Below are 20,794 nucleotides of genomic sequence, written 5' to 3' on the forward strand. Positions count from 1 at the left end.
TTCTATTATTTAAAAATTAAAAACATATTTAACTTATCATACTGCTACTTTATTTTTCCTCAAAGACAATAAATGCATTTTATGTAGCACTTGAAATTAATTATTATGGAAAGTGCTTTTCGTTGTGATGCTTGTAGTCTTGCAATAGTTCCAAGAAAATCCGAACGAGCCTCCACTTTGTTTCCAGAAAGCAAAAAGAGGTTATGTTGATTGTGCATGTGTATTGTGATGTGACTATTGTATTTTACAATGCCATCTGAACGAATGTGAAATGAAAAGAGAAAGTGAAGAAGAACAAATTATCAGAATTTGAAAATTTTTAAAAGAATTTTCTCATGTCCTGAAATTCGTACACACGTTACGCGATCACATTACAACACAGTAAAAGAGAATCCTCTTTTTATCCGTTTATGTAATAATGATTAAAAATTTAAAGATTTAATGAATAGATTTTCAAGTGACTCAAGCAAAAAAGAAAAAGAAAAACATTATCAATTCATTTTTAATATAGTAATTTTGCTTATTAATAATAAGGTTATTAATAATGAGAATAGTGTAATATCAACTCCTGAATCATGACATTCGCCAATTACATACAAACTTTATCTGATAATCCTTATTTCGGTGCTGGCTTCGGTTTATTTGGCGTTGGAGCTGCAGCTGCTTTATTGAGAAAAGGTGCACAGTTTGGAGCTATCCTATTCAGGTATTATATCAAAAATTATACAATTATATCCACTTTGCACATAAAATATATTTATATTATTTTATACATTTAGGCGACATTACATGATTACCATGGAAGTACCATGTCGCGACAAGAGTTATCAATGGGTTTTGCAGTGGATCACGCACAAAGGTGCCCGGAAAACACAGCATCTTTCTGTAGAAACCAGTTTTGAACAGAGGGAAACTGGTCATGTGAAAACCAAATACGACTTTATCCCAAGTATAGGAACCCATTTCTTCAGGTTTGAACGTTGCTGAAGTGTTTTTATATATTTTTTGTTTTATTCCTTTTATCAAAGTATGTTACAAGATAATCTCAATGTTATTTTATTTGAATTAAATGTTTTCTTTCGGTCATCCTCCTTTTCTTGATATCTTCCATAATCTTTTTAGATATAAGGGGAATTGGATAAAGGTTGAAAGAACAAGAGAGCAACAGACTCTAGATTTACACATGGGAATACCATGGGAAACTGTACAGCTGACAGCATTTGGCAAAGACAGAAGCATATACTTTGATATCCTAGAAGAAGGTTGAGTTTTTCAGATATGTGCAGATACATTGCGTTAATGTCACGGTGTTAATCAATAACCATTGTGTTAATCGTCAAAAAATCAGAGACAATTCTTAACTGATGTAGCCAGACAGATGGCTTTAAAAGAGCACGAGGGAAAAACTATCATGTACACTGCCATGGGAAGCGAGTGGCGACAATTTGGACATGCCAGAAAGAGGAGACCGTTAGAGTCGGTTGTTTTGGACACTGGTGTCTCTGAAAGGATAGTAAATGATTGCCGGGAGTTTATCAATAATCCGTCATGGTACAGCGAAAGAGGTATCACAAGACAACGCACGCATAATTTTGTAAAAATGTTGCGATTGGTGCTAATTCTGCATATTTTGTGTGTGTGTGTATATTAGTTATATTAGGGATCACAATTTTTCTAGGAATACCGTATCGTCGAGGGTATCTGTTACACGGACCGCCAGGCTGTGGAAAGTCGTCGTACATTACCGCGTTGGCCGGTGAATTGGAACGTGGAATTTGCGTTTTGAACTTATCCGAGAGGGGTCTAACGGATGACAGACTGAATCATCTCTTAGCGGTAGCGCCTCAACAGACCATCATCCTGTTGGAGGATATCGATGCTGCTTTTGCAAGTAGAGAAGAATCTAAGGAAGGTACAATCTCTGATATATACGTGCACACAATATATGTATGATGTGATAAATCAGAGATGATTGTTTATTGTGATACATGTTTTAGTTAAAGCAGCGTATGATGGCCTTAACAGAGTCACATTTAGTGGTTTATTAAACTGTTTGGATGGCGTAGCTTCCACAGAAGCTAGAATATTATTTATGACGACCAATTACTTGAACAGATTGGACCCTGCGCTCGTTAGACCAGGCAGAGTGGATGTCAAGGAATATATTGGTACGCATGTGCAAGAGTAAGAGATTAAAAAACCGATTTACGTAACATTTAAAAAACATTTATATAATCATCGCCTTCTCAGGATGGTGCAGTCAAAGTCAAGTCGAACAAATGTTCTTGAGATTCTATAAGGAACCAGGCAAGGACCCTGGCGCACTCGCAGAGAAATTTGCAGAAAATGTTATGTCCTACGAGAGAAACGTCAGTCCGGCACAAATTCAAGGATATTTCATGTTCCATAAAAGTAATCCTGAAGCAGTCATAAATAACGTTGCACAAATCTGGGAACTCGCATGAAAGAATACAAAAACTGTAGTATTGTACTTTGAAGTAAAGCCATGTACTAGCGGTCATGTAATTAACCTTTTTCTGTATATAAAGATACTTTATTTATCCTTAAAGAAGACCGACAGTATGGAGCGACTATAAGTATCACTATTTCTCTTGCATAAATACAAAACGAAGTTGAGATCTCGATGAATATTGTCGAAAATATCTTTATCAATTTTGTAATGCATATGGTAAAATATAATACAAACGTTCATTCGTAAGAATAAATGCAATATAAAGCCTTCTGATATCAAATATGAAGAGATGAAATAATAAAATTTTTTTAAAACATGGATATTTTCTGCAAGACTTCGATGTTTTATAACTGTAACTGTAAAGTGCGTTATTTTGCATTTGTACCACCGGTATTAATTATATATGTGGACGAATATGTCCGATGTAAATACTGCTTTGTTAAAAGAATAATAATTTCTACGAGTATCGCATCAAAAAATGATTTGTGTAATGTAAACCGATGGCATTAATTATGCGCTATGTTTCAAGAAAATTGGTACGTGTGGAAAACAGTCTTTATAATAGCGTAATGGATAACACAGCAGTAATCATCTTAAAACACGACACTATATACGTGTACGATTATAATAGAAAAGGCAGTTTATACATTAGATGTAACTAGTTTGGCAGCCTGTTGAGATTGATTTATTACTACATTGATCTTCCTAAGTGGAACATATTAATTTGTACTATAGTTTTTCTCAAAGCAGATTCATATATAATCACTGAAAATATAGAATATATACTTTTATCTGAAACTAATCGATGAATATTCTCATAAAAAAGGACTGATTCAGATTTTATATATAGAAAATATATTTACCACTAAATCCACGCGCGCACGCTAGTTCCCTGGAATCGTTAATCTATTAATAAAAAATCTACGTGCTGAATTAACAGACGTTTGTACTCTACTGAATTTGCTTGCTAGATAGATCGTTCTGCTTTCTCAGAAATAATATTTACAACACAAACACACTAGATCTTAATTTAATCAAGTCCAATCGTGTATAAAAATCAATTTTTAATATACAATACGATTTCTGATTGCGACTTCGTATTATTTAAAGATACATTATAGCAAAATAAAGATGTGATGTACGTCTTCACTATTCTATAGAATGTTCTATTTACACACTGTGTAAATCTTTATGTCGATTTACTTAAGAATTGATATAATCAATTACAGTATATTACGACTAAACGCTACGCATTATCGTGAAAGTGTTTAACCCTTATGTGAGTGACGAAAAAAATCTTAATTGATGTGATGAAGGTACCCGGATACCTTCGGACATTTTGTAAGAAAATTGATATCCTGCAAATTACGTTCCTCATTGAGTCAATCTGTCCAAAGATAACGCTAAAATAATCGTCAGTTTAAGAGTTCTAATGCGACTAGAGAACAGACCAGTTACCCGGGTACCCCGTCACTCACATAACGGTTAAAGTCGATATAACTTCTCTCAGACGTAACAACCAAGTCGCAGAGCTTTCTTCTTGCTCATGTACACATGATCTTTTAATATTGCAATTTTTTTCATGCAAGTTAAATTGCACACGGAAGTTGTGATATAATAATAAAGTTACTGCCCTAAATGTTTGCACGATAAAATTTCTCCATGATCTTTTTTTTTCTTCAAAACCTTGATAAATGTGAGAATTTGCACAAAAAAAAAGATTTAAAAATCAACTTTTTCCTTTTTTTTATCATTTGATTCTACATATGCGATTTAGATTGCCATCACATCGACATTTAAAAACTCCAGATGTACGGCTCGTAATTGAGAGGATCCGTTTGCTCCATGTGACCACTACCCGTGTGACCACTACCGACCATGCACGATGGATAGGCGATGCCAGAATTGCTCGGACCCGAAACGGGCGGAACTATGGCCGGTGCTAGCCTGCAGTCCGGTCTCTGTTGCATTATCGGGCCCATCGGTTGCTGCATTGGTTGCGGCGCCGGTGGTGGTTGCGGAGGTGGCTGTGGTTGCGGCAACGCGGCAGGTGGAGCGGCGATATTATGCACCGATTGCATTATATTAGGACCTGAAGCGTAATTCGCCACTGAAAAGTAGTTTCAAAAGCAAATGATTAGTTTTCTTCCGGACAGATCTGTCGTATTACGAAATACTACTTGTGATTTCTTTTTTGCGACAGTACTTACTGGCTCCAGGATTATGGAACGACAATTGTGGAGGCTCTTCAAACATCACGCCTGCCGGAGGCGAAATCGCTTTCAGCGGCGCCGATTCAGCATTCTTCTTCCTCCGCGTAACGCGATTTTGATTACTATTTATTGCTTGATCACGCTTTTTACTTCCGGTACCCTTCTTCTTCTTCTCGCCGGGCATTTTCGGCTTATTCGGCCGGTTTCCGCTCGGCTGCCATAAGTGGACAGTATGGACTGCGTTTCCTTCCCTAGAATATACGTATGCGTGTATCACGCATAATTGTTTTCAACATTTTTTGGCCATGTTACAAAATACATATTAAAATTAAGAGAACTGATCATTCTTGATTTTTCTTCTTGACAAATTTGTAGTCTACATCTTCTTTGAAAAAAACAGTTTGGTGATTTATACGCGAGGAACGTCTTACTTTCATATACGTTTACGAGATAAGAATACAAATGTATCATAATTCATCTAACCCTTGCTTTTTCCCTAATTTCCAGCTGTGTATCCCGGCCTTGTGAAGCCTTTCTCTGATCGTATCCACGCTGCATTTTAAACCTAGTGCGGGTGCTACGTATTTAGCTGCGGTAAGTGGATGTTGCGTCGCCATCGCGACAATAGCATCGTCCTGTTCCTTGGTAGTGATTCGACGTCGACCCTTACGTTCCTTCGTTTGCACATTGCCTTCTTTATGCCAACGCTCCAGCCATCTTTTAACAGTACGTTCCTGATTAATTCAAAATCACGTCCATGTAAATCTCTTGCGTTGACTCTCTCGAAAATTTATTTATATTATAGTTTTCACATTTAATCACGTAGCACACCGTTTTAGAGATGACTTAACGTGGAGCGAACAAGAGAAATATTCTACGTACCGATCTGTCGATTGCCAACGCGATGGACAAAGTGGACAATCCAGCCTCGGACATTCCAATCATGCGATTCCGAATTTCCACGCTGGTCTCCAGCGTCCCTTTCGCCTTGCCGCCCTTTTTCTTCTTCTTGTGTCGTCCCGCGTCCGATTTCTCATCGCTCTCTCTCGACGAGTGTTTGTTCCGTTGGGGCTCACTGGACGATTGGCTGTTCTCATTGGAGCTACAAGTGTTCGAGCTCTCCATGTTCGCACTCGTTTGCTCGGGACTGGACACGCCGGACTGCAAGCACTGCTGTTGAACTTGATGTTCCATTGGCAGCCGTTGTTGATCGAGATTTGGATGATGGGACTGAGTACTCGATTGCTCCTGCAGTCGCTGCTGTACTTGCGCTTGCAAGTGTTGTTGGGCTTGTTGAACTTGTTGCACGTGATGCTGCTGCTGCTGCTGCTGCTCCTGTTGCGTGTGCAGCTCTTGCAGCTGCTGCTGCGGTGGCGGTTGTTCATGAGATATTGAATTTGGTTGTCCCTGTACCGAAATACATACATAGGCGTATAGTGCGCGTTAGATACGAGATATTCAATTCTCCAATCGTACAAGCGACTTTAATTAAGCGACTAAATTGTACATGTTACTTGTACGATTAGAAATAAACAAAATCAATTACCTGTGGGTAATGGTGGCTGCCTTGGACCAAGTCTAATGGCCAATTTTGTACAATGTTCAATCCCGGATGTTGGTACATGGATTGTGGTTGCTGCACTAGACTCAGCGCATTACTGAATTCCGTCTGACTCGCGGATAAAGATTGCGCGGAGGGCTGCATCTCGGTGGCCTGAGGAGCGGATGGCGGCGGTGGTAGATTCTGTCGTGGAAATACGAATTCTTGATGTTGTTGCTGCTGCTGCTGTTGTTGCTGCAGTTGCTCGGTGCTCTGAATCGGTTGTTTGTTAAGACTCTCGGACAATGCATCATCGTCAATGTACGGCTTTCGAGATCTGGTTTTCCTCGGTGAACTCTTTTTTTTGGCTCTAGCGCCGTTCCTCTCAGATTTGCCCAAATCCTTGGACATTTTCTTTTTGCCCAATTGAGTACCAGTTGGTCGCCACACTGCCTGCTGGATCGCTGCACCGTCCGCATCACTGTTTAAATTAGGAAAAGCTAGAGATTTGAATATAAACTATATTTTGATAAACTTGCTTCTATCTAGTTAACAAACTATTTCCTATTAATTTCCCATGTATGCTATAGCTATTTTCAATCCTTAGAAAAATTAAACTATATTTAAGACTACCAACCCCAATGGGATCCTCTGCATATATTTACGTGATGGACTCCAGTTGTGAATTCCAGCTTTGTGCAGTCTTTCTCTCACGGTATCTACGGAACAGGTAAGGCCTAGTGCAGGAAGCACCGCTTTTGCCGCTGTTATGGGTGTCTGAGAAGCTAGACGAACAATTGCTTCATCCTGTTCCATAGTAGTGGCTCTTTTGCGACCGCAACGTTCCCGCGTCTCTACCGTGCCTTCTTTGTCAAATCTATTTAGCCATCTTTTTACGGTACGTTGCTAAAATAATATCACGATATATGATAACGATTAATCAATACAAAGTGTGTTTTAAACTGCAGTTGTAAGCAAAAATGTGCACTGACACAAAAGTCAGACTGTCTGATACGTACAATCCTTTGTGCATAGTTTAAGAAAAATATGAAACCATCAGATCTTTACTTACCGAGCAATTGACAGCGACGGAGATTTCTCGTAGACCGAGACCTGCCTCGTACATTCCCACCATCCGATTTCTCAACTCGGGAGTTGTCTCATGGACACCTCTCGTCTTGCCCATGGCGATGGTGCGCTAACACAGAGCAAAGGGATTTAAATCGCACGCGACGTGTGACGTACGCGAGGTAACGCGGATCACGTGACAAGTGGCGACCGATCGTCGCTTTCGTCGTGCTCGAACGTTTTTTCCTCCGAGTCGAATGATGAGCGACCGTTTCGTGTCATTCGCCGAGATCGTCCACGAGGAATTCAGCGATCGCCTGATTGCGATCACGATGACGATGATGATGATGACGACGACGACGACGACGATGACGAATCAAGTGGAATCAATTTAGCGGTAAACGCCGTCGCTTCCTGATCGTCGACATCGCAGCGTCGTCGAGCGTTGCCGGAGCGGTTCGCCGCTGCATCGACCGATTCTCGCACGGCGGATATGCCGGCTTCCCGCACGAGAACGATTCGTCGTCCCGGCTGAATTGCGCGGCACGTTCCGCACCACACGTACGTGGCCCGCGATCGCTCGTTCCTCGTTTATTCGCCGTCGCAGCTAGGAGATCCCGCAGAAACACGCACCGCGGTCAATACAACTGCCGCCACCGCCGCCACCGCCACCGCCGCTGCTAAGTACAGTCCGTCGAGATCCTTTTGTCCCTGCTTGGTGCGTCTACTGCGTCTCCCGTCCAGCTAGTGGCTTCAAAATGCCAACGGTCTTACGACGTTGAGACATTTCGCGGAGCAATGAGACGCGGAGATGTTCTCTGATTAGCCAACGAAGATGTTTCTTTTATCTCTCGATTGTCCCGAGAATGGGAAATCGAACAAAACTCTCTGAACGCATTATTACTGAAACAGTCCAGCGACTGTATCGTACCGTCGACGGTACAGTCCATAGAAGTCGATGCACGCGTGACTAACATGACACACCAATCTTTGTTTCAGTCTCGTTTAGAATTATCGATGCTAGGTGAGCATTTGTATTTCTGATTCGTGTGGATTACTCTGTATATACAGATGTAAAGTAGCTCATGAGTGTAGGCAACAGCAGTCAATACTTGTTCACGCGCGAGTAGTCAATATTTATTCCACGGACTGTACGCGTACGTGCGACCAGTGGCGAAAGTACAGTCATCTCCGTTTCGTCGAAATACCGAATCCTTTATTTATTCCAAGGTGAATCTTTGCACGTTGCAATGCCAGTCCGATCCATTTTAATTATGCTAAATGCAATCGATTGCATCGCAGGATGCGCGTTCGTTCGCGTCGCATTGCACGGGTTATAGGTCAATAATTTCGCAGGCCATCATATCCGTGAGGGAAGTGAGGTTATTCGCGAGGCTCGCTCGGCCGTGCTCGCGCACCTTCGCCGGAATTGTATTGACCCACAAAGCGCACCCCTTGCGTGACCCACGTGTCAGCTGCGCTCCTACGAGACTCGCATCGATGACTTGCGCCGATGCGCGCCACGTGAAAAGATTCTAAAAAGATTGTCGTTTTTAGTTGTTGCACATTTTTGCGTGCCAACTATCAAACAAAATGAAACAGACGAGCTATATATATATATATATATATATATATATATATAGGTACATAACATTACGTTCTACGTGCGCGCGTATATTGCATTTACGCTTTTAATTATTAATACACATTGTGTAAATGCGTGTTACCACCTTTTACAAGATATTCCCATTCAAATTCATAAGAATATTCTCAAACTGAACTGTACTCTTTCCTCGGGTGCAGAATGCTTCTGTGAATGCAACACGCGCTATTCTAAAAGATGCATTATTGCGAGGGAGGCTAAATACTCTCTCTCTCTCTCTGATGGAAATAAACAAAATAAGATGCTGTTTATTTTTGTTATACAATTTTCAAGTTTAATATGGAATCTGCATCTAGAAGTTTTTATACTTTTACTGAAAATGCCTTGATCCTTGTTTAATGTACATCTATATTCCAGATATCGTAACGAATGCACAATGCGTCGACGTCGTCGTAGGATAGAGAAGAGATTACGTAGGGTCGTAAACTGGTAACATCCGCCAATCAAATCCGTCTGTCTATGCGTGTGACCTGGTCTAGAATCGAAAGCTCTTCTGAACTGAAGAGACTGTAATTTATCTTTGCGCGATGAAAAGAGTACGCTACCTCGCGCTGGTGTTGTATGATGTAGGATCATTTGGATCGCACCTCGTTCCTTTGGCCAGAGATGCTACGTTCTAATTCAATCTCACAAATTTATGTTACATCGTTAGACTCCTAATTTGAGTTTATGATCTATCAGGTAAAGTTGATTTATTTGCTCGGAAAATAAGAAAAGAAACATTAATTCAAATCTGATAATTAATTATTATCGGTCTCTTCCAGTCGTGACGTTTACGAGTCATTTACAAGGATCTGGAAACTCGTATAAAGCATGCAGTATACACGCGTGTTGCACGCGTGCAATTGAAATGAAATTTTGATAACGGAAGCATCTATCATTGTCATCGAAGATTGACGTATGGTAAATAATAGCGCAAGGGCGGTGCACGAGAATGAGCAAACGAGAGAAACAGAAGGAGCAAGTGAGAGAGAGAGAGGAGCTCGCGACTCAACCTGCTCTCGAATCAGCTTCCAGGACGCGCGGCAGGGTTCACAGCTTCCACCTCTGTCGCTCCCTCGGCCCCTGGACTCTCATACCTCATCTCTCATCCCGACCCCCGGCCGACCACTCGTGCCGTTTCTCTCTTTCTCATCTTCAACTAGTTCAGTTGCACCCTCACCTCGCGCTCGGTGTGCACTCCGCACGCCGTCAGTTGACACGCGTCGGAAACGTTGCCGGCAAAAGCAAAGTACGCTCTCACCACCAACGTAGTCATCGAGGAGAAAGGTGCGCGAAGTGATAAGAAGAAGCTCAACGAATATCATGAGGCTCCTCGCGGTCGCCGTGGGTTTCCTCCTTCAGGCGTGGATCGTGTCCTGCGGGGTATGTGCAAACAGGGCGGTGACTTGATCGAGATAGACGGACTTTTGGGAGACTCAAAAGTGAGGATTGTGTAAATTTCCTCGGACATAGAGACGTCGATAAAAATAATACAAGGAAATTGTGTGTAATTGATGGAAATTTCTTTAGATTTCTGTGAATTTCTTGGACAACAAAAAGCTCGACCCTCTCTCTCTCTCTCTCTCTCTCTCGATCCAAGTTCTAACAAAGTTCGATAAACGTACTGGCTGACGGGGCTGAAAGGGGGGTTTTTCTTGGCGGTTGTCGACCCCGGGCAGCCGCGAATGCATCGCGCGCTCAATACCGCAATTTTTTATTCCGAGAGACGCTATTTTTCGTTTTTAAACTAGTCTCGATTGTTTCATCTTTCCTCTCGGAATAGTGTCCACAGTAAGAAAGTGATTTTAATAGAAATAGAAACGATGTTGAAATAATGATGAATCAAATTGTAATATTCAATTCAAGTGACAAAGAGACCAAGTAAATATGGTTATTATATTTTCACTTTCTTGTATAATATCACTTTTTCATTTTGTTATATCGAATAGAAAAAAATATCACAATGTGGCGAGAGAGAACGAGCTTGTTTGTTCATCTCTCAGAACTAGCTGTTAGTCTGAATGGCACTGATTTATTTTACAGACACGACCCAGCTTTGTCTCTGATCAAATGATCGCAACTGCGGCTAGTGTTGTAAACGCCTGTCAAACGCAAACGGGAGTTGCCACAGGTATTTTATGCATCGACCGTTTATTCATATTCCCCTCCTTTTAAATAAAATTATTGATTAGGTTTTCACTTTATAGATTTTATACTCTTTGTGTAAAATTAAATTAATCAAACTCGAATTATATAGTATAAATTTTATGTTAAAAAGAAAATTAACAGATGATAAGATTGATCTATTTTGCGCATTCAAAATAACCGCGTATCGAGTAGTTTTAGCTTATATAAATAACGATGGAAAATTTGTGCGAGATCTTTGAAATGAGCGTACCGGATCCTTCTTTTAGCCGACATAGAAGCGGTAAGAAACGGTCAATGGCCGGAAACACGCCAATTGAAGGTGAGTACTCCCATGCGCGAATTGCCAATTACATCTTGCTACAACCAAATCATTAAACCAGTACTTCAACTTAGCCGACGAAATGCAAAAAAATATTTTATACCGAACACGTATAAATGTATCTTTGCGCGGCGCGGAGATTAAAACACTGCTCGATTCGATTTCACAGTGCTACATGTATTGTCTCTGGGAACAATTTGGTCTAGTCGACGATAAGCGAGAGCTGAGTCTAAACGGCATGCTGACGTTCTTCCAAAGAATACCTGCCTACAGAGCCGAGGTCGAAAAGGCGATCAGCGAGTGCAAGGGGATCGGTAACTATTTGGGTAGATGCTGCGTTTTTTCTTTTTCGTTTACTTCCTCGATCGATTGCGTGTGCTCGAAACCTGCGATGCTCTCTCGATTGGTGCTCAATGTTGCGAGTCTCTTCTTCAGTTTTCAGTTTTCTTCATGTTTTATCGTTTTTTTTGTATCTGAGAAACTCCTGAAAATTTTCCGAATTTGCATTTGAGTTGTCTCATTCTAATTTCGATTACACACGATCCTTCGTATTGCACTTTATGATGGAATAATAAAACCATCAATCGTTTACAGCCAAAGGCGACGACTGCGAGTACGCGTACACGTTCAACAAGTGCTATGCCGGGCTATCTCCGAGAGTAAGTAATCTCAAGTCGTTCTACGGATCGTCGTGCAGCACGTTGTCTCATGCGCAATCGATGCTCGTTTTTCAGACTTACTATCTCTTCTAACGCGTCGCGGAAGGACAATGGCAGAAAAACCAAAGATGAGATGCTCAAGATACCCATTTCGCCGAATGTGTTGAGATTTTTACGTTTAAATTACTTTCCACTTTATGTAACTATGCCATATCGCGTAAACCGTATACGATGTGTCGATGAAATAAAGGACTCAACGATTTAATGCGTATTACGTCTTCTGATTGATCTTGCTTATACACAAATTGTAATAAATTAAGACTTTCTCTGAAACTTCATGGAAATTCTTCGTTATCAATTAAATTAAGTGGACTTGAATCGTTTTTACCAAGTCGAAAAATGCACGGATGAAATAAACGATTATCAAACATCGGACACGATAGGTCGATGGTGCTACCGCGTTGCTGACCGAGTTTGATATCGCGAGTTGCAACGTTCCAATAGAACGTTCCAATTGCCAGTTGAGGTCACGCTTGTTGATTAAACGTAATGAAAGAAGGAGCCTACGACTGTAACACACTTGAAACATTCATTCGCAAACGAGTTCCCTTGTAACAATCAGCAAGAAAATGGAGCATTCAGTGTGCATTCAGCTCTCATTCAGTAGAAAAGCTCCGACACTGAGCACAAGCATTATGTGACTCTTATAGACGATTCGCTAACTTTTGACCGGTAGCTACCGGCTTTGCGACATCGAAATGATTTAATTGTTTATAATCAGTTGCATACGATTCTATAACGTGAAATTGCGCAACACCCGGAATCAGCGGTAGCTGTAATTAAGCAACAAACATTTAATTTAAGACGATGTATGTCACTATAACGTCTGATCTAGACGTAAGGCATAATTTTCCTAATACTAAGATTACCGATCACAGAAGGAGGAAGAGACCATCGTGCGATCGTTAATTACTTAGGAATTACTTGGACAGATTTTCTATCAAGACCCCTAAGTTACAATTACATGTGTGTTTACCGTCACGCTTGCACGCTTTAGACAAAGTATATTGTGAACTATTCCTGATATTTTAAACAATATTGATCTTTTCCCCAAATCTAAATCTTTTTCGAATATTTTCCACTGTGTGTATGTGAGGAATTTGTAGATAATTAATTGGAGAAAAAGGTACTAATTGCTTTATATGGAACTTTAACTATCGCGAATTAGGATTGCTGTGTATAGCTGGTTTCTCTTGGGGAGTGTCTTTGTCAGCTAATTATTATCTCCCACTTCCTTTTCCACACGGAGAATTCGCATAAATTCTCGACGGTCCTGCGCGGCTGTCACTTAGTAATCTTAGATAAGCGAATAAACATTTTTACTAAAACTGTGCGGGCGTGTGAAATTCGAAATGGCACGAGAAAATTTAATTTTCATTTGTGCCTCTCTGATCATCATGCAACTCGTTATCGTCTCCAGCGACGTGAGTATGAATTCAGAAATCGAAATTTATTTAAACTTACAAGACCTTTATCGCCAATCGTAAATGTTGCAGGACAACATAGATTGGACTACGATTCACGATGAGTTGAGAAAACTGGCCGGGAATTTACGAAAAAAGTGCACCGGTGAAACGGGCGCAACAGTCGGTACGTTGCCAGAATATTATAATGTTATAAATTATGACGGGAGACACTCAGTTTTGAGACATTCATCGATAAAAGAAACGATCAGAGAGTCACTTAACGTTCATAATTCAAAATTGATTAATCTGCATTATTCTTTCTCCCATCCTCCAATTATCATACAAGTGTAATATATATCTTAAATGATGTAACTGATTTTGCTCATCTTGAATATCGTTACTGATTCACAGACTTGCTAGAAGAAGCAGAATGGGGTGAATTTCCAGACGATGATCCGGACAGTAAGACTAAACTGGGATGTTATCTCAGATGCGTGATGGAAAAAGGCGGAGTGGTAAGATGAGTTTTCTTTCATAAAACGTATAGGCCGTACAACTGTAATGCCCGGTTCCACCAACGTCGCTTAACTTTAACTCACTTTTCGTCTCTTTCTAACTACCCGCCTTAAGAAAGAGCGAGTTAAACTACGGTTAAACGACGTTGGAATTGCGCATAAATCAAACATCTTAAAACTTTGATTTTTATCATTAGATGAAGAAGGATGGCACAATCAATTTCAAGCTCTTGTCCAAGATGACACCGCAGGCCTTTAAACAGGTTGGAGCAGAAATGCTTGACGAGTGTCGCGATGCGACAAGTGAGTATCATTATTTATCAGAATATCGATATCAACATTGACGTAAATTATTATATATCACGTAATTAGAAAAATAGTGTAACTATTGATACATGATGGTGTAACTACTATTTGTAATATATATCACATCCTATCTTGTTACGAATGTAACTGCATTAGATAATAATACATCTTTGCTACGTTCTTCATTGAGATTGATAATCTTATAGTATACTCTAATTTATATAATAATTTTCAGCGGGTTCCGACAACTGTGACATAGCTTACAATTTCAACAAATGCATGTACAATGCAAATCCTGTGGTACGTAAAGGCAACATTTTATGCCTGTATTATATTCATCATTTTTAATATGCGATTTGCTAAAGCGCATTGCATTTGTTTCCAGGCCTTCCTTGTTATCTAAATACTGATGGCGCATAGACGTAACTAAGAGCCCAAAATTGTCGTCCGTTAAAATCTGCTGTACCCGTACTGACAAAATATATTTAAAAATTCAACTGCCCCCCGTTGTAGTTTTTGTCTTTGTATTAATTCAGATAGGGTGAGATGTTTGCTGCAATAAAAAGTTGACAAATTATTTGACAGAGTAATAACATTTAATAACAATCTCGCGGGTATTTTTGTCGTAATGTCTTGTGTATGTACATTTGATGAAACTTGACGATTTACGTATAGAACAATGTGGTACGATCGTGTATCATCACCTACGTTATACTTACGATTTAACACCTTAAAATATTATGTTATGCATTATATTACTCAGAATACATATCGTGAAATTATATATGCATGACATATAGATTTGTATGTTATATACACACCTCCGATCAAGTACATATAATTTCATCATTCGCGTAAAAATATATCAACAATTCTAGACACATCAAGACAATTATCGAGACAATTGTCCGTGATAAACAATCGTCACGACACACATCGTGAATAGACAAGTTATTGACAGCGAATCATAGAAAAACACACAGGATGTAGGATGGCAGAGATATGGATACTCTGTCTCCGCTTGAGATCATTACGAATGACTCACAAAGAGATGACTGATGGCAAATATCTGATTTAAGCTTTTCGCGGCTTCGTCTTCCTCTTGTTGATATTCATTATCTGCTCGACTATTATGTCATCCGCTCTGGGATCGATGGGGATAGCTTGGACAGGCGCACGGGAACTCGGTGCGGGCTTGGAGCGTCTCTCGAGTAACGTGTTCAGCCAAGTCCACAGTTTGTCACGGTTGACGAACGCCAGTGCGACCAATATAATAAAAGGCAGCGCGATCACCGACGTCTGACTCATCTCGCTCTGATCGACCTTCCGCTCGGCGTTGAACGTCAACTTAACGTATTTGAACGACGAGTTCGCTTCGAAGTAGATCGGGACAGTCCGATATTTGTGCACGGCTTGCGACAGCGATGATTCCAGTTGCACGAAATACTTCCTGCCGTCGGCTTGCAACGGCGGGAAGTGCACGAGGAAACCAGCATTGTGACTGCCGGCGATCTTGCTCGTAGATTGCTGTGCATCCAGCTTCGAGATGTGCACCGGCGAGTCGGGAGCGTCCTCGCGGCAAAGCTTTACTTTGATCGTACGGTAATGCTCCGGTTGAATGGACGTGACGTGCACGGAGACGTCCGTGCGTGAGATTGGATGGAACGCGATCAGTCGCAGGCCGTGAATGTCCTCCATCGGTTGCACCAGCTGGGAACTGGGGCTCGTGCGCTGTATATGAGCGTTGCTTTCCACACTTGCCTTCAGACGGAATGCGTATGTGCACTGTAAAATCGATGAAACTCCTATCACGCAATGCTTACTGAGTAATCTCTGCATTCTGCATTCCGGAATTCCAAATTCCGAATAATTGGCAAAATTCTTATAAAACTACACATGCATAAGCGTTATTTAAGCGACTGAATTCGTTTACCGTGGGCTGGAGACCGCGAATCCTAAAGTTGCCGTTCTCCTCGGTCGTAGCCTCCTCTTGTAGGTCGGAACAATTTCCCTGGCCTTGAACCTCGACCAGCAAGCCAACCTCCGGTTCTCCGTTCAGCGACGTCACGGATCCGTACGCGCTGTACGCGACTTTATTACCGAACAGGGACACCTTGACGGTTGCTCCCTCCGCGACCTTGATCATCTTCGACGGCGGATTAAAACGGTACTCCTTCATCATGGGCCGAAGATAGTATTCGCCCGGAGACAGCGAATTAAATACGAATTTGCCGTCCTCGCCGGTAATGCTGTTCTTACGATAATTCTGACCGCCGGACAAAGAGAGAAGAACGCCCTGTAAGATAAGTGCGTTGTCAATTGTGCGTCTCTCTTTTCCCGCGACTGAACAATCATCAGAAATACCTGCAACGAAGCGTTAGCGTCATCGGAAACGTGCACGATGATTTCAGCCAACTTGTGCGCCAAGAATACTCCTGCAGCATCAGGTCCGGTGATCACGAAACCGTCCTTTTCAGCCGTAACGCTAACAGCAGATGATCGTCAATTTATCGGTATGACAATAACGGGAAAAATTGCTGATGCCATACCTATATTCAATTTTTCCACTCAAGGGTCCAATGCTGTATGTACCATCCTTCTGTGTGACTAGTGTATGGACCGGAGTCTCCTTATCTTTTCCAAATATCTGTACAGTTACTCCTTCCAGTGGTGGAGAGATTTGGCCGGCAATGATCTGTGAATAACGCTTTTGCTTTAGTAACCTTTAGTTGTGCGTCATCGGTGTAATCGTTTACCTTTCCCAAATCACCGACGAAACTCGCGATATCATTGTGACAGTCGTTCACGCCGAAGACTTTTAGAGACGGCGGATTAAACAACAGGATGTCTGACAACGGGGTAATGGTGTACATGTAGTCCATTTTTGCTTTAAACTCAAACTCGTATTTGTACGTGTTGTCTTTCTTTACATATTTCAGCGGACCAATTCTATTCAAACACAGAAATTGATAGCTAAATATTTTTTTTTTCTGTTTAAATTAATGCGATAAAATCAACGCTTAAATACAGAGTTAATGTTCAGCAAAGAGAAAAGAAAGAAAAAAAAAGAGAAAGAAAGCAGAAACATAAAAAGAAATTTTCCGAATAAAATTCTGCTTACGTGACGCTATCGCTTGCGTTCTCGATCTTTACTTTCAGACCGTTTTGCGCGCTTGAGCTTACGATGCTGCCTTTATGAGTGTGCTCGGTGGATTGCAGTAAGATTGGAGAGAGATTGCTCGTATCCCAGGTGTAAGTGGACTTGTCGTACACGTGACAGCCTTTCGGGACGAAAGTGTACGATCCGTGTTTCGGCACGCAGTGCCTCGTGCTGCCCTTGCTCAGAGGTAGAGTTATTGGTTTCGTGTTATTCGGTTCAGTAAATTCTACGGCTGTCTCGTGAGAGGATATAAAGGAGATTGAGTAACCAGTTTGCTTGAAGGGCGGCACTTCCGCATGTTCCGACGTTATCGAGATTCTGTAACTGGGACTCTCCCAGCAGAACACATCGTTGTCAATCAAGACCTCGTAGTGACCGGGCAATACATCGATGAACTGGTACTGGCCATCTGCGTAATGGAAAACGACTTCACAGACGAGAACAGTAGTATCGTATCGAATAAAAGAGATGTTGCTGCAATAACAAATAGGTATCAAGTCTCTTGCATCAATTTGCTCAAAATTAAATATCAAATTTGTCAAGCAAGACTATCAAGCCATATTTGTTATTGCAGGTGAAATTGTTATAGAGAACATTCAATTAATGAAAATTTGTCCTGGCTCACCTTTGGCTTGTACCGTCTTTATTGTAACTCCATCGAGTATCTTCAGAGTGACAGAGGCTTGACTGCAATCTGTCTCTGGCAAACAGTTAACTGTTCCAGTTAACGTTGCTTTCAATTGCAAAAAGTTTACGTTAGTGATTGGTTGATACGTCACATCAATCGTCTGTTGCAGCGGGAAGAATCTGGCAAGATAACGAGCTTTTATATTGCATAACATCATCGTATATGTAATTTCGCGTACGTAAATATATTTTATTAACGTTTTACAAATGTGCATCTTGCTTTGCGACGTATTCGCTTACTTACTGTAAGCCCTTAGTCTTTTCCTCGGTGCTCACGATTACGCTCAACTGATATTTATCTGGCGCGAGGTAGACAAAATATTCGCCCGTTGTCTCGTCGGTATCAAGTTCCTTGTAGAATGTGGCGGCCGTGTTCTGAATGGACAACTTGCGGAAATGCAACGTCCCCTTCGCCGACAATGTCACTTTGCCCGAGACTTTGTACGCCGAAGGTACCAACACCGGCAGTTCGGGTGAACTGGGAGATATCTTGACTGTCTTTTCGCTAAACTGCACATTTTCTAGAACACACAATTTGTTGGTAACTTCTCCAGGCTCGGTAAATTTTCTCAGTTCTCCTGCAGTATTCTCGCTTACCGGACTCCGCTCGGAGCGTGTACTGGCCAGCTTTCATATTATCCAACACGTATTTTCCATTTGCATCCGTGACCGCGACCTCCTTTTGCGACAAGAATATCTTCGCTTCTGCCAAGGGACTGCCGTTCGTGGAGCTACGAACGAGACCACTGACAGTGAAGCCAGTTACCTTGAAATCCTGTGGGAGGATTACGCTGCTGCGGCCAACTTTGAAAGATAATTCCGGCGGTTGAACGTCAAATTTCGTTTGAGCACCGGCATAGTATGGTACGAGCTTGTAGTCACCAGGCGTCAAACTGGGGAATACAAATCTACCGCTATTGTCCGAGATTACGTGACAGAGTGGCTTCTTGGGCTTAAAATCCTTGTTTACTGGAGTAGTCGCGCATTTTTCTGCAATACCATCCTGCAGGGTAAAAGTAATCATCCATATCTATTCTCTTGTTATCTCTTAAAGCTTAAACTTGAAAATAGCTACAAGTCAGCTAATAAGTGTCGAGATACGTGCAAGAAACATAATAAAATGAGTCTTACGCCAAAGAGAATAAAGGAGACGCCAGCCACCGGTTCGTTTTCGCTGGTGACTTTGCCACTGACATCGTATCCAGATATCATGAAGCTGCCGTATGGAATTTCTGTATTTCCCTCTTGTACAGTTACTTTAACATTGTTGCTTTTTATAATCCATCTAATAAAAATAATCAATACCGTTGTTGTATTATATTATACAATAAAATAGATATCTCAAAATCAATTATTATTACGTGCTTACTTGGGATGAGATGCAACAAGAATATATGTCCCAGGTTGGATGGGAGTAAAATAGAATACGCCATCGTCCGTTGTTATTGTTGAGCTGATGGGGACTTGCTTATTACTGTCCACATATAAGGAAATAGTAACTCCCTTAGGACCAGAAAGCGCAACTTGTCCAGTACCTCGAAAACTGGTCACCTACAATATAGAATAGTTCATGTTAATTGAACAACTTTTTCATGTATTAAAATTCTTAATAAATTTTATTTCTCTCTCTCTCTCTCTCTCAATTATCATAAAATATAGAAAACTGCTATTAAAATTATTATAAATTGTTACAACATCTATTTTCGAGGCTAGTATCTTTGTAAACTCACAACAAAGGGAAAATGATTACTCACTTGTCCTGTGATACCAAATCCTTTAAATGAAAAGTTAATATCTTTTCCCTGACTACAGTCATCTGTAACACCATCTACATTTAATGCCACTTCCATAGGCTCAAAACTCCAGCCTATGGGAGGATCTACCTAATATTGAAATATATATTAAATCTCCAGACACAGATATGTGATTAATAGCAATATGTATGTACATGACGATGCATCTTTTAACTTACCTTTAACACATATTCACCCTTGTCGTACAGAGGTAGAAAATAATAGCCATTGTTAGGCGCACATTCGGTCTGATCTTTCAGGCTACCAGCCTTTGTGTATCTGATAAATTCATTTCATAAGTCAGCAATTTAATCAATACATTAGCTAGACATTAATTATAACCTCTAAAACGGCAACAGTACTCACAATCTCACGTGCACTTTCGTGAAATCGATATCGGCGTGACTCTTTAGAAAACCGCCACATCCTAGAATATCCTGGGCGATAGAATTCGCCAACGATATCGTCAAATAAGTGAAAAAATATAAATAATGCCGAGCCGAAATCATTTCGACCGCTGCTCGTTGCTGCACCGTTTGCGTTAGTTCCGTCACTCTTATGCCATTTATGGAATAAAATGATACATGTAATAAATATCTATCACTTGATGTGTGTGTAAATTTTATTCCATAATTTCTTAAAGAATAAAAGACAGAGTCGCGGCTTTAAACCATGAAAATGTAACTTTGTCGCACTCTGTTACCGAGAAAAATTCACATGGAAATATGTTGACACTACTATATTTTCAAAGTTCGCGCCAAAATATTATTTGTGCCATCTCTTGCAATCATGTTTTTCTAAT

The 20,794-nt window shown here is 40.8% G+C and overlaps 5 protein-coding genes across 8 annotated transcripts; 3 read left to right on the top strand and 2 right to left on the bottom strand.

The window, feature by feature from the left end:
* The first annotated feature begins 184 nt into the window (after nucleotides 1-184).
* Nucleotides 185-3,406, top strand: LOC105276498 (mitochondrial chaperone BCS1). Its single transcript, XM_011334163.2, has 7 exons — nucleotides 185-706; nucleotides 780-971; nucleotides 1,123-1,262; nucleotides 1,371-1,565; nucleotides 1,679-1,912; nucleotides 1,998-2,168; nucleotides 2,251-3,406. The coding sequence occupies exons 1-7, from the start codon at nucleotides 576-578 to the stop codon at nucleotides 2,463-2,465; spliced, it is 1,278 nt and encodes a 425-aa protein (XP_011332465.1). The 5' UTR covers nucleotides 185-575; the 3' UTR covers nucleotides 2,466-3,406.
* Nucleotides 3,407-3,520: 114 nt separating this feature from the next.
* On the bottom strand, nucleotides 3,521-8,865 carry LOC105276499 (histone-lysine N-methyltransferase 2D-like). The gene is made up of 7 exons (XM_011334165.3): nucleotides 7,299-8,865; nucleotides 6,864-7,132; nucleotides 6,233-6,707; nucleotides 5,569-6,093; nucleotides 5,170-5,420; nucleotides 4,684-4,937; nucleotides 3,521-4,583 (listed from the first exon to the last, which is right to left on the bottom strand). The coding sequence occupies exons 1-7, from the start codon at nucleotides 7,410-7,412 to the stop codon at nucleotides 4,270-4,272; spliced, it is 2,202 nt and encodes a 733-aa protein (XP_011332467.1). The 5' UTR covers nucleotides 7,413-8,865; the 3' UTR covers nucleotides 3,521-4,269.
* Nucleotides 8,866-9,366: 501 nt separating this feature from the next.
* LOC105276495 (general odorant-binding protein 69a) lies at nucleotides 9,367-12,336 on the top strand. 3 transcript variants are annotated; one of them, XM_011334157.3, is made up of 7 exons: nucleotides 9,367-9,638; nucleotides 9,722-10,322; nucleotides 10,983-11,070; nucleotides 11,354-11,406; nucleotides 11,576-11,720; nucleotides 12,001-12,065; nucleotides 12,141-12,336. In XM_011334157.3, exons 2-7 carry the CDS (start codon nucleotides 10,263-10,265, stop codon nucleotides 12,156-12,158), a joined length of 429 nt encoding a protein of 142 aa, XP_011332459.1. In that variant the 5' UTR covers nucleotides 9,367-9,638; nucleotides 9,722-10,262; the 3' UTR covers nucleotides 12,159-12,336. The 3 variants fall into 3 exon arrangements, with proteins under 3 accessions (XP_011332459.1, XP_026826266.1, XP_011332460.1); XM_026970465.1 differs by lacking the exon at nucleotides 9,367-9,638 and having other exon boundaries at nucleotides 10,031-10,322; nucleotides 11,576-11,732; XM_011334158.3 differs by lacking the exons at nucleotides 9,367-9,638; nucleotides 9,722-10,322 and adding an exon at nucleotides 10,325-10,442 and having other exon boundaries at nucleotides 11,576-11,732.
* A 408-nt stretch (nucleotides 12,337-12,744) lies between these two features.
* LOC105276494 (general odorant-binding protein 19d) lies at nucleotides 12,745-14,926 on the top strand. Its single transcript, XM_011334155.2, has 6 exons — nucleotides 12,745-13,549; nucleotides 13,622-13,715; nucleotides 13,943-14,046; nucleotides 14,244-14,349; nucleotides 14,588-14,652; nucleotides 14,738-14,926. Exons 1-6 carry the CDS (start codon nucleotides 13,478-13,480, stop codon nucleotides 14,753-14,755), a joined length of 459 nt encoding a protein of 152 aa, XP_011332457.1. The 5' UTR covers nucleotides 12,745-13,477; the 3' UTR covers nucleotides 14,756-14,926.
* A 3-nt stretch (nucleotides 14,927-14,929) lies between these two features.
* On the bottom strand, nucleotides 14,930-20,595 carry LOC105276493 (nodal modulator 3). Of its 2 annotated transcripts, none has more exons than XM_011334153.3 (14): nucleotides 20,359-20,595; nucleotides 20,172-20,271; nucleotides 19,954-20,082; nucleotides 19,569-19,750; nucleotides 19,331-19,484; nucleotides 18,797-19,202; nucleotides 18,444-18,720; nucleotides 18,138-18,319; nucleotides 17,474-17,939; nucleotides 17,109-17,301; nucleotides 16,902-17,047; nucleotides 16,717-16,837; nucleotides 16,286-16,648; nucleotides 14,930-16,137 (listed from the first exon to the last, which is right to left on the bottom strand). In XM_011334153.3, exons 1-14 carry the CDS (start codon nucleotides 20,499-20,501, stop codon nucleotides 15,427-15,429), a joined length of 3,573 nt encoding a protein of 1,190 aa, XP_011332455.1. In that variant the 5' UTR covers nucleotides 20,502-20,595; the 3' UTR covers nucleotides 14,930-15,426. The 2 variants fall into 2 exon arrangements, with proteins under 2 accessions (XP_011332455.1, XP_011332456.1); XM_011334154.3 differs by having other exon boundaries at nucleotides 17,474-17,921; nucleotides 20,359-20,593.
* Nucleotides 20,596-20,794: the final 199 nt, after the last annotated feature.

Source organism: Ooceraea biroi, chromosome 6 (assembly GCF_003672135.1).
Source record: "Ooceraea biroi isolate clonal line C1 chromosome 6, Obir_v5.4, whole genome shotgun sequence".
Taxonomy (NCBI): domain Eukaryota; kingdom Metazoa; phylum Arthropoda; class Insecta; order Hymenoptera; family Formicidae; genus Ooceraea; species Ooceraea biroi.

What these genes read in the sequence shown, in the direction of transcription:
- LOC105276495 (XM_026970465.1), top strand. Translation starts at nt 10,263, where the DNA reads ATGAGGCTCCTCGCGGTCGCCGTGGGTTTCCTCCTTCAGGCGTGGATC. An exon ending in GCAAACGGGAGTTGCCACAG is followed by an intron (nt 11,071 to 11,353) that starts GTATTTTATGCA and finishes TCCTTCTTTTAG; the next exon opens with CCGACATAGAAGCGGTAAGA. An exon ending in GGGGATCGGTAACTATTTGG is followed by an intron (nt 11,733 to 12,000) that starts GTAGATGCTGCG and finishes AATCGTTTACAG; the next exon opens with CCAAAGGCGACGACTGCGAG.
- LOC105276498 (XM_011334163.2), top strand. Translation starts at nt 576, where the DNA reads ATGACATTCGCCAATTACATACAAACTTTATCTGATAATCCTTATTTC. An exon ending in TTTGGAGCTATCCTATTCAG is followed by an intron (nt 707 to 779) that starts GTATTATATCAA and finishes TTATACATTTAG; the next exon opens with GCGACATTACATGATTACCA. An exon ending in GGATGTCAAGGAATATATTG is followed by an intron (nt 2,169 to 2,250) that starts GTACGCATGTGC and finishes TCGCCTTCTCAG; the next exon opens with GATGGTGCAGTCAAAGTCAA.
- LOC105276494 (XM_011334155.2), top strand. Translation starts at nt 13,478, where the DNA reads ATGGCACGAGAAAATTTAATTTTCATTTGTGCCTCTCTGATCATCATG. An exon ending in TCGTTATCGTCTCCAGCGAC is followed by an intron (nt 13,550 to 13,621) that starts GTGAGTATGAAT and finishes TAAATGTTGCAG; the next exon opens with GACAACATAGATTGGACTAC. An exon ending in TGAAACGGGCGCAACAGTCG is followed by an intron (nt 13,716 to 13,942) that starts GTACGTTGCCAG and finishes ACTGATTCACAG; the next exon opens with ACTTGCTAGAAGAAGCAGAA.
- LOC105276499 (XM_011334165.3), bottom strand. Translation starts at nt 7,412, where the DNA reads ATGGGCAAGACGAGAGGTGTCCATGAGACAACTCCCGAGTTGAGAAAT. An exon ending in GCAGCCACCATTACCCACAG is followed by an intron (nt 6,094 to 6,232) that starts GTAATTGATTTT and finishes ATTTCGGTACAG; the next exon opens with GGACAACCAAATTCAATATC. An exon ending in GTTCCATAATCCTGGAGCCA is followed by an intron (nt 4,584 to 4,683) that starts GTAAGTACTGTC and finishes ACTACTTTTCAG; the next exon opens with TGGCGAATTACGCTTCAGGT.
- LOC105276493 (XM_011334153.3), bottom strand. Translation starts at nt 20,501, where the DNA reads ATGATTTCGGCTCGGCATTATTTATATTTTTTCACTTATTTGACGATA. An exon ending in CACGCTCCGAGCGGAGTCCG is followed by an intron (nt 18,721 to 18,796) that starts GTAAGCGAGAAT and finishes TGTGTGTTCTAG; the next exon opens with AAAATGTGCAGTTTAGCGAA. An exon ending in TTCGCGGTCTCCAGCCCACG is followed by an intron (nt 16,138 to 16,285) that starts GTAAACGAATTC and finishes TCGATTTTACAG; the next exon opens with TGCACATACGCATTCCGTCT.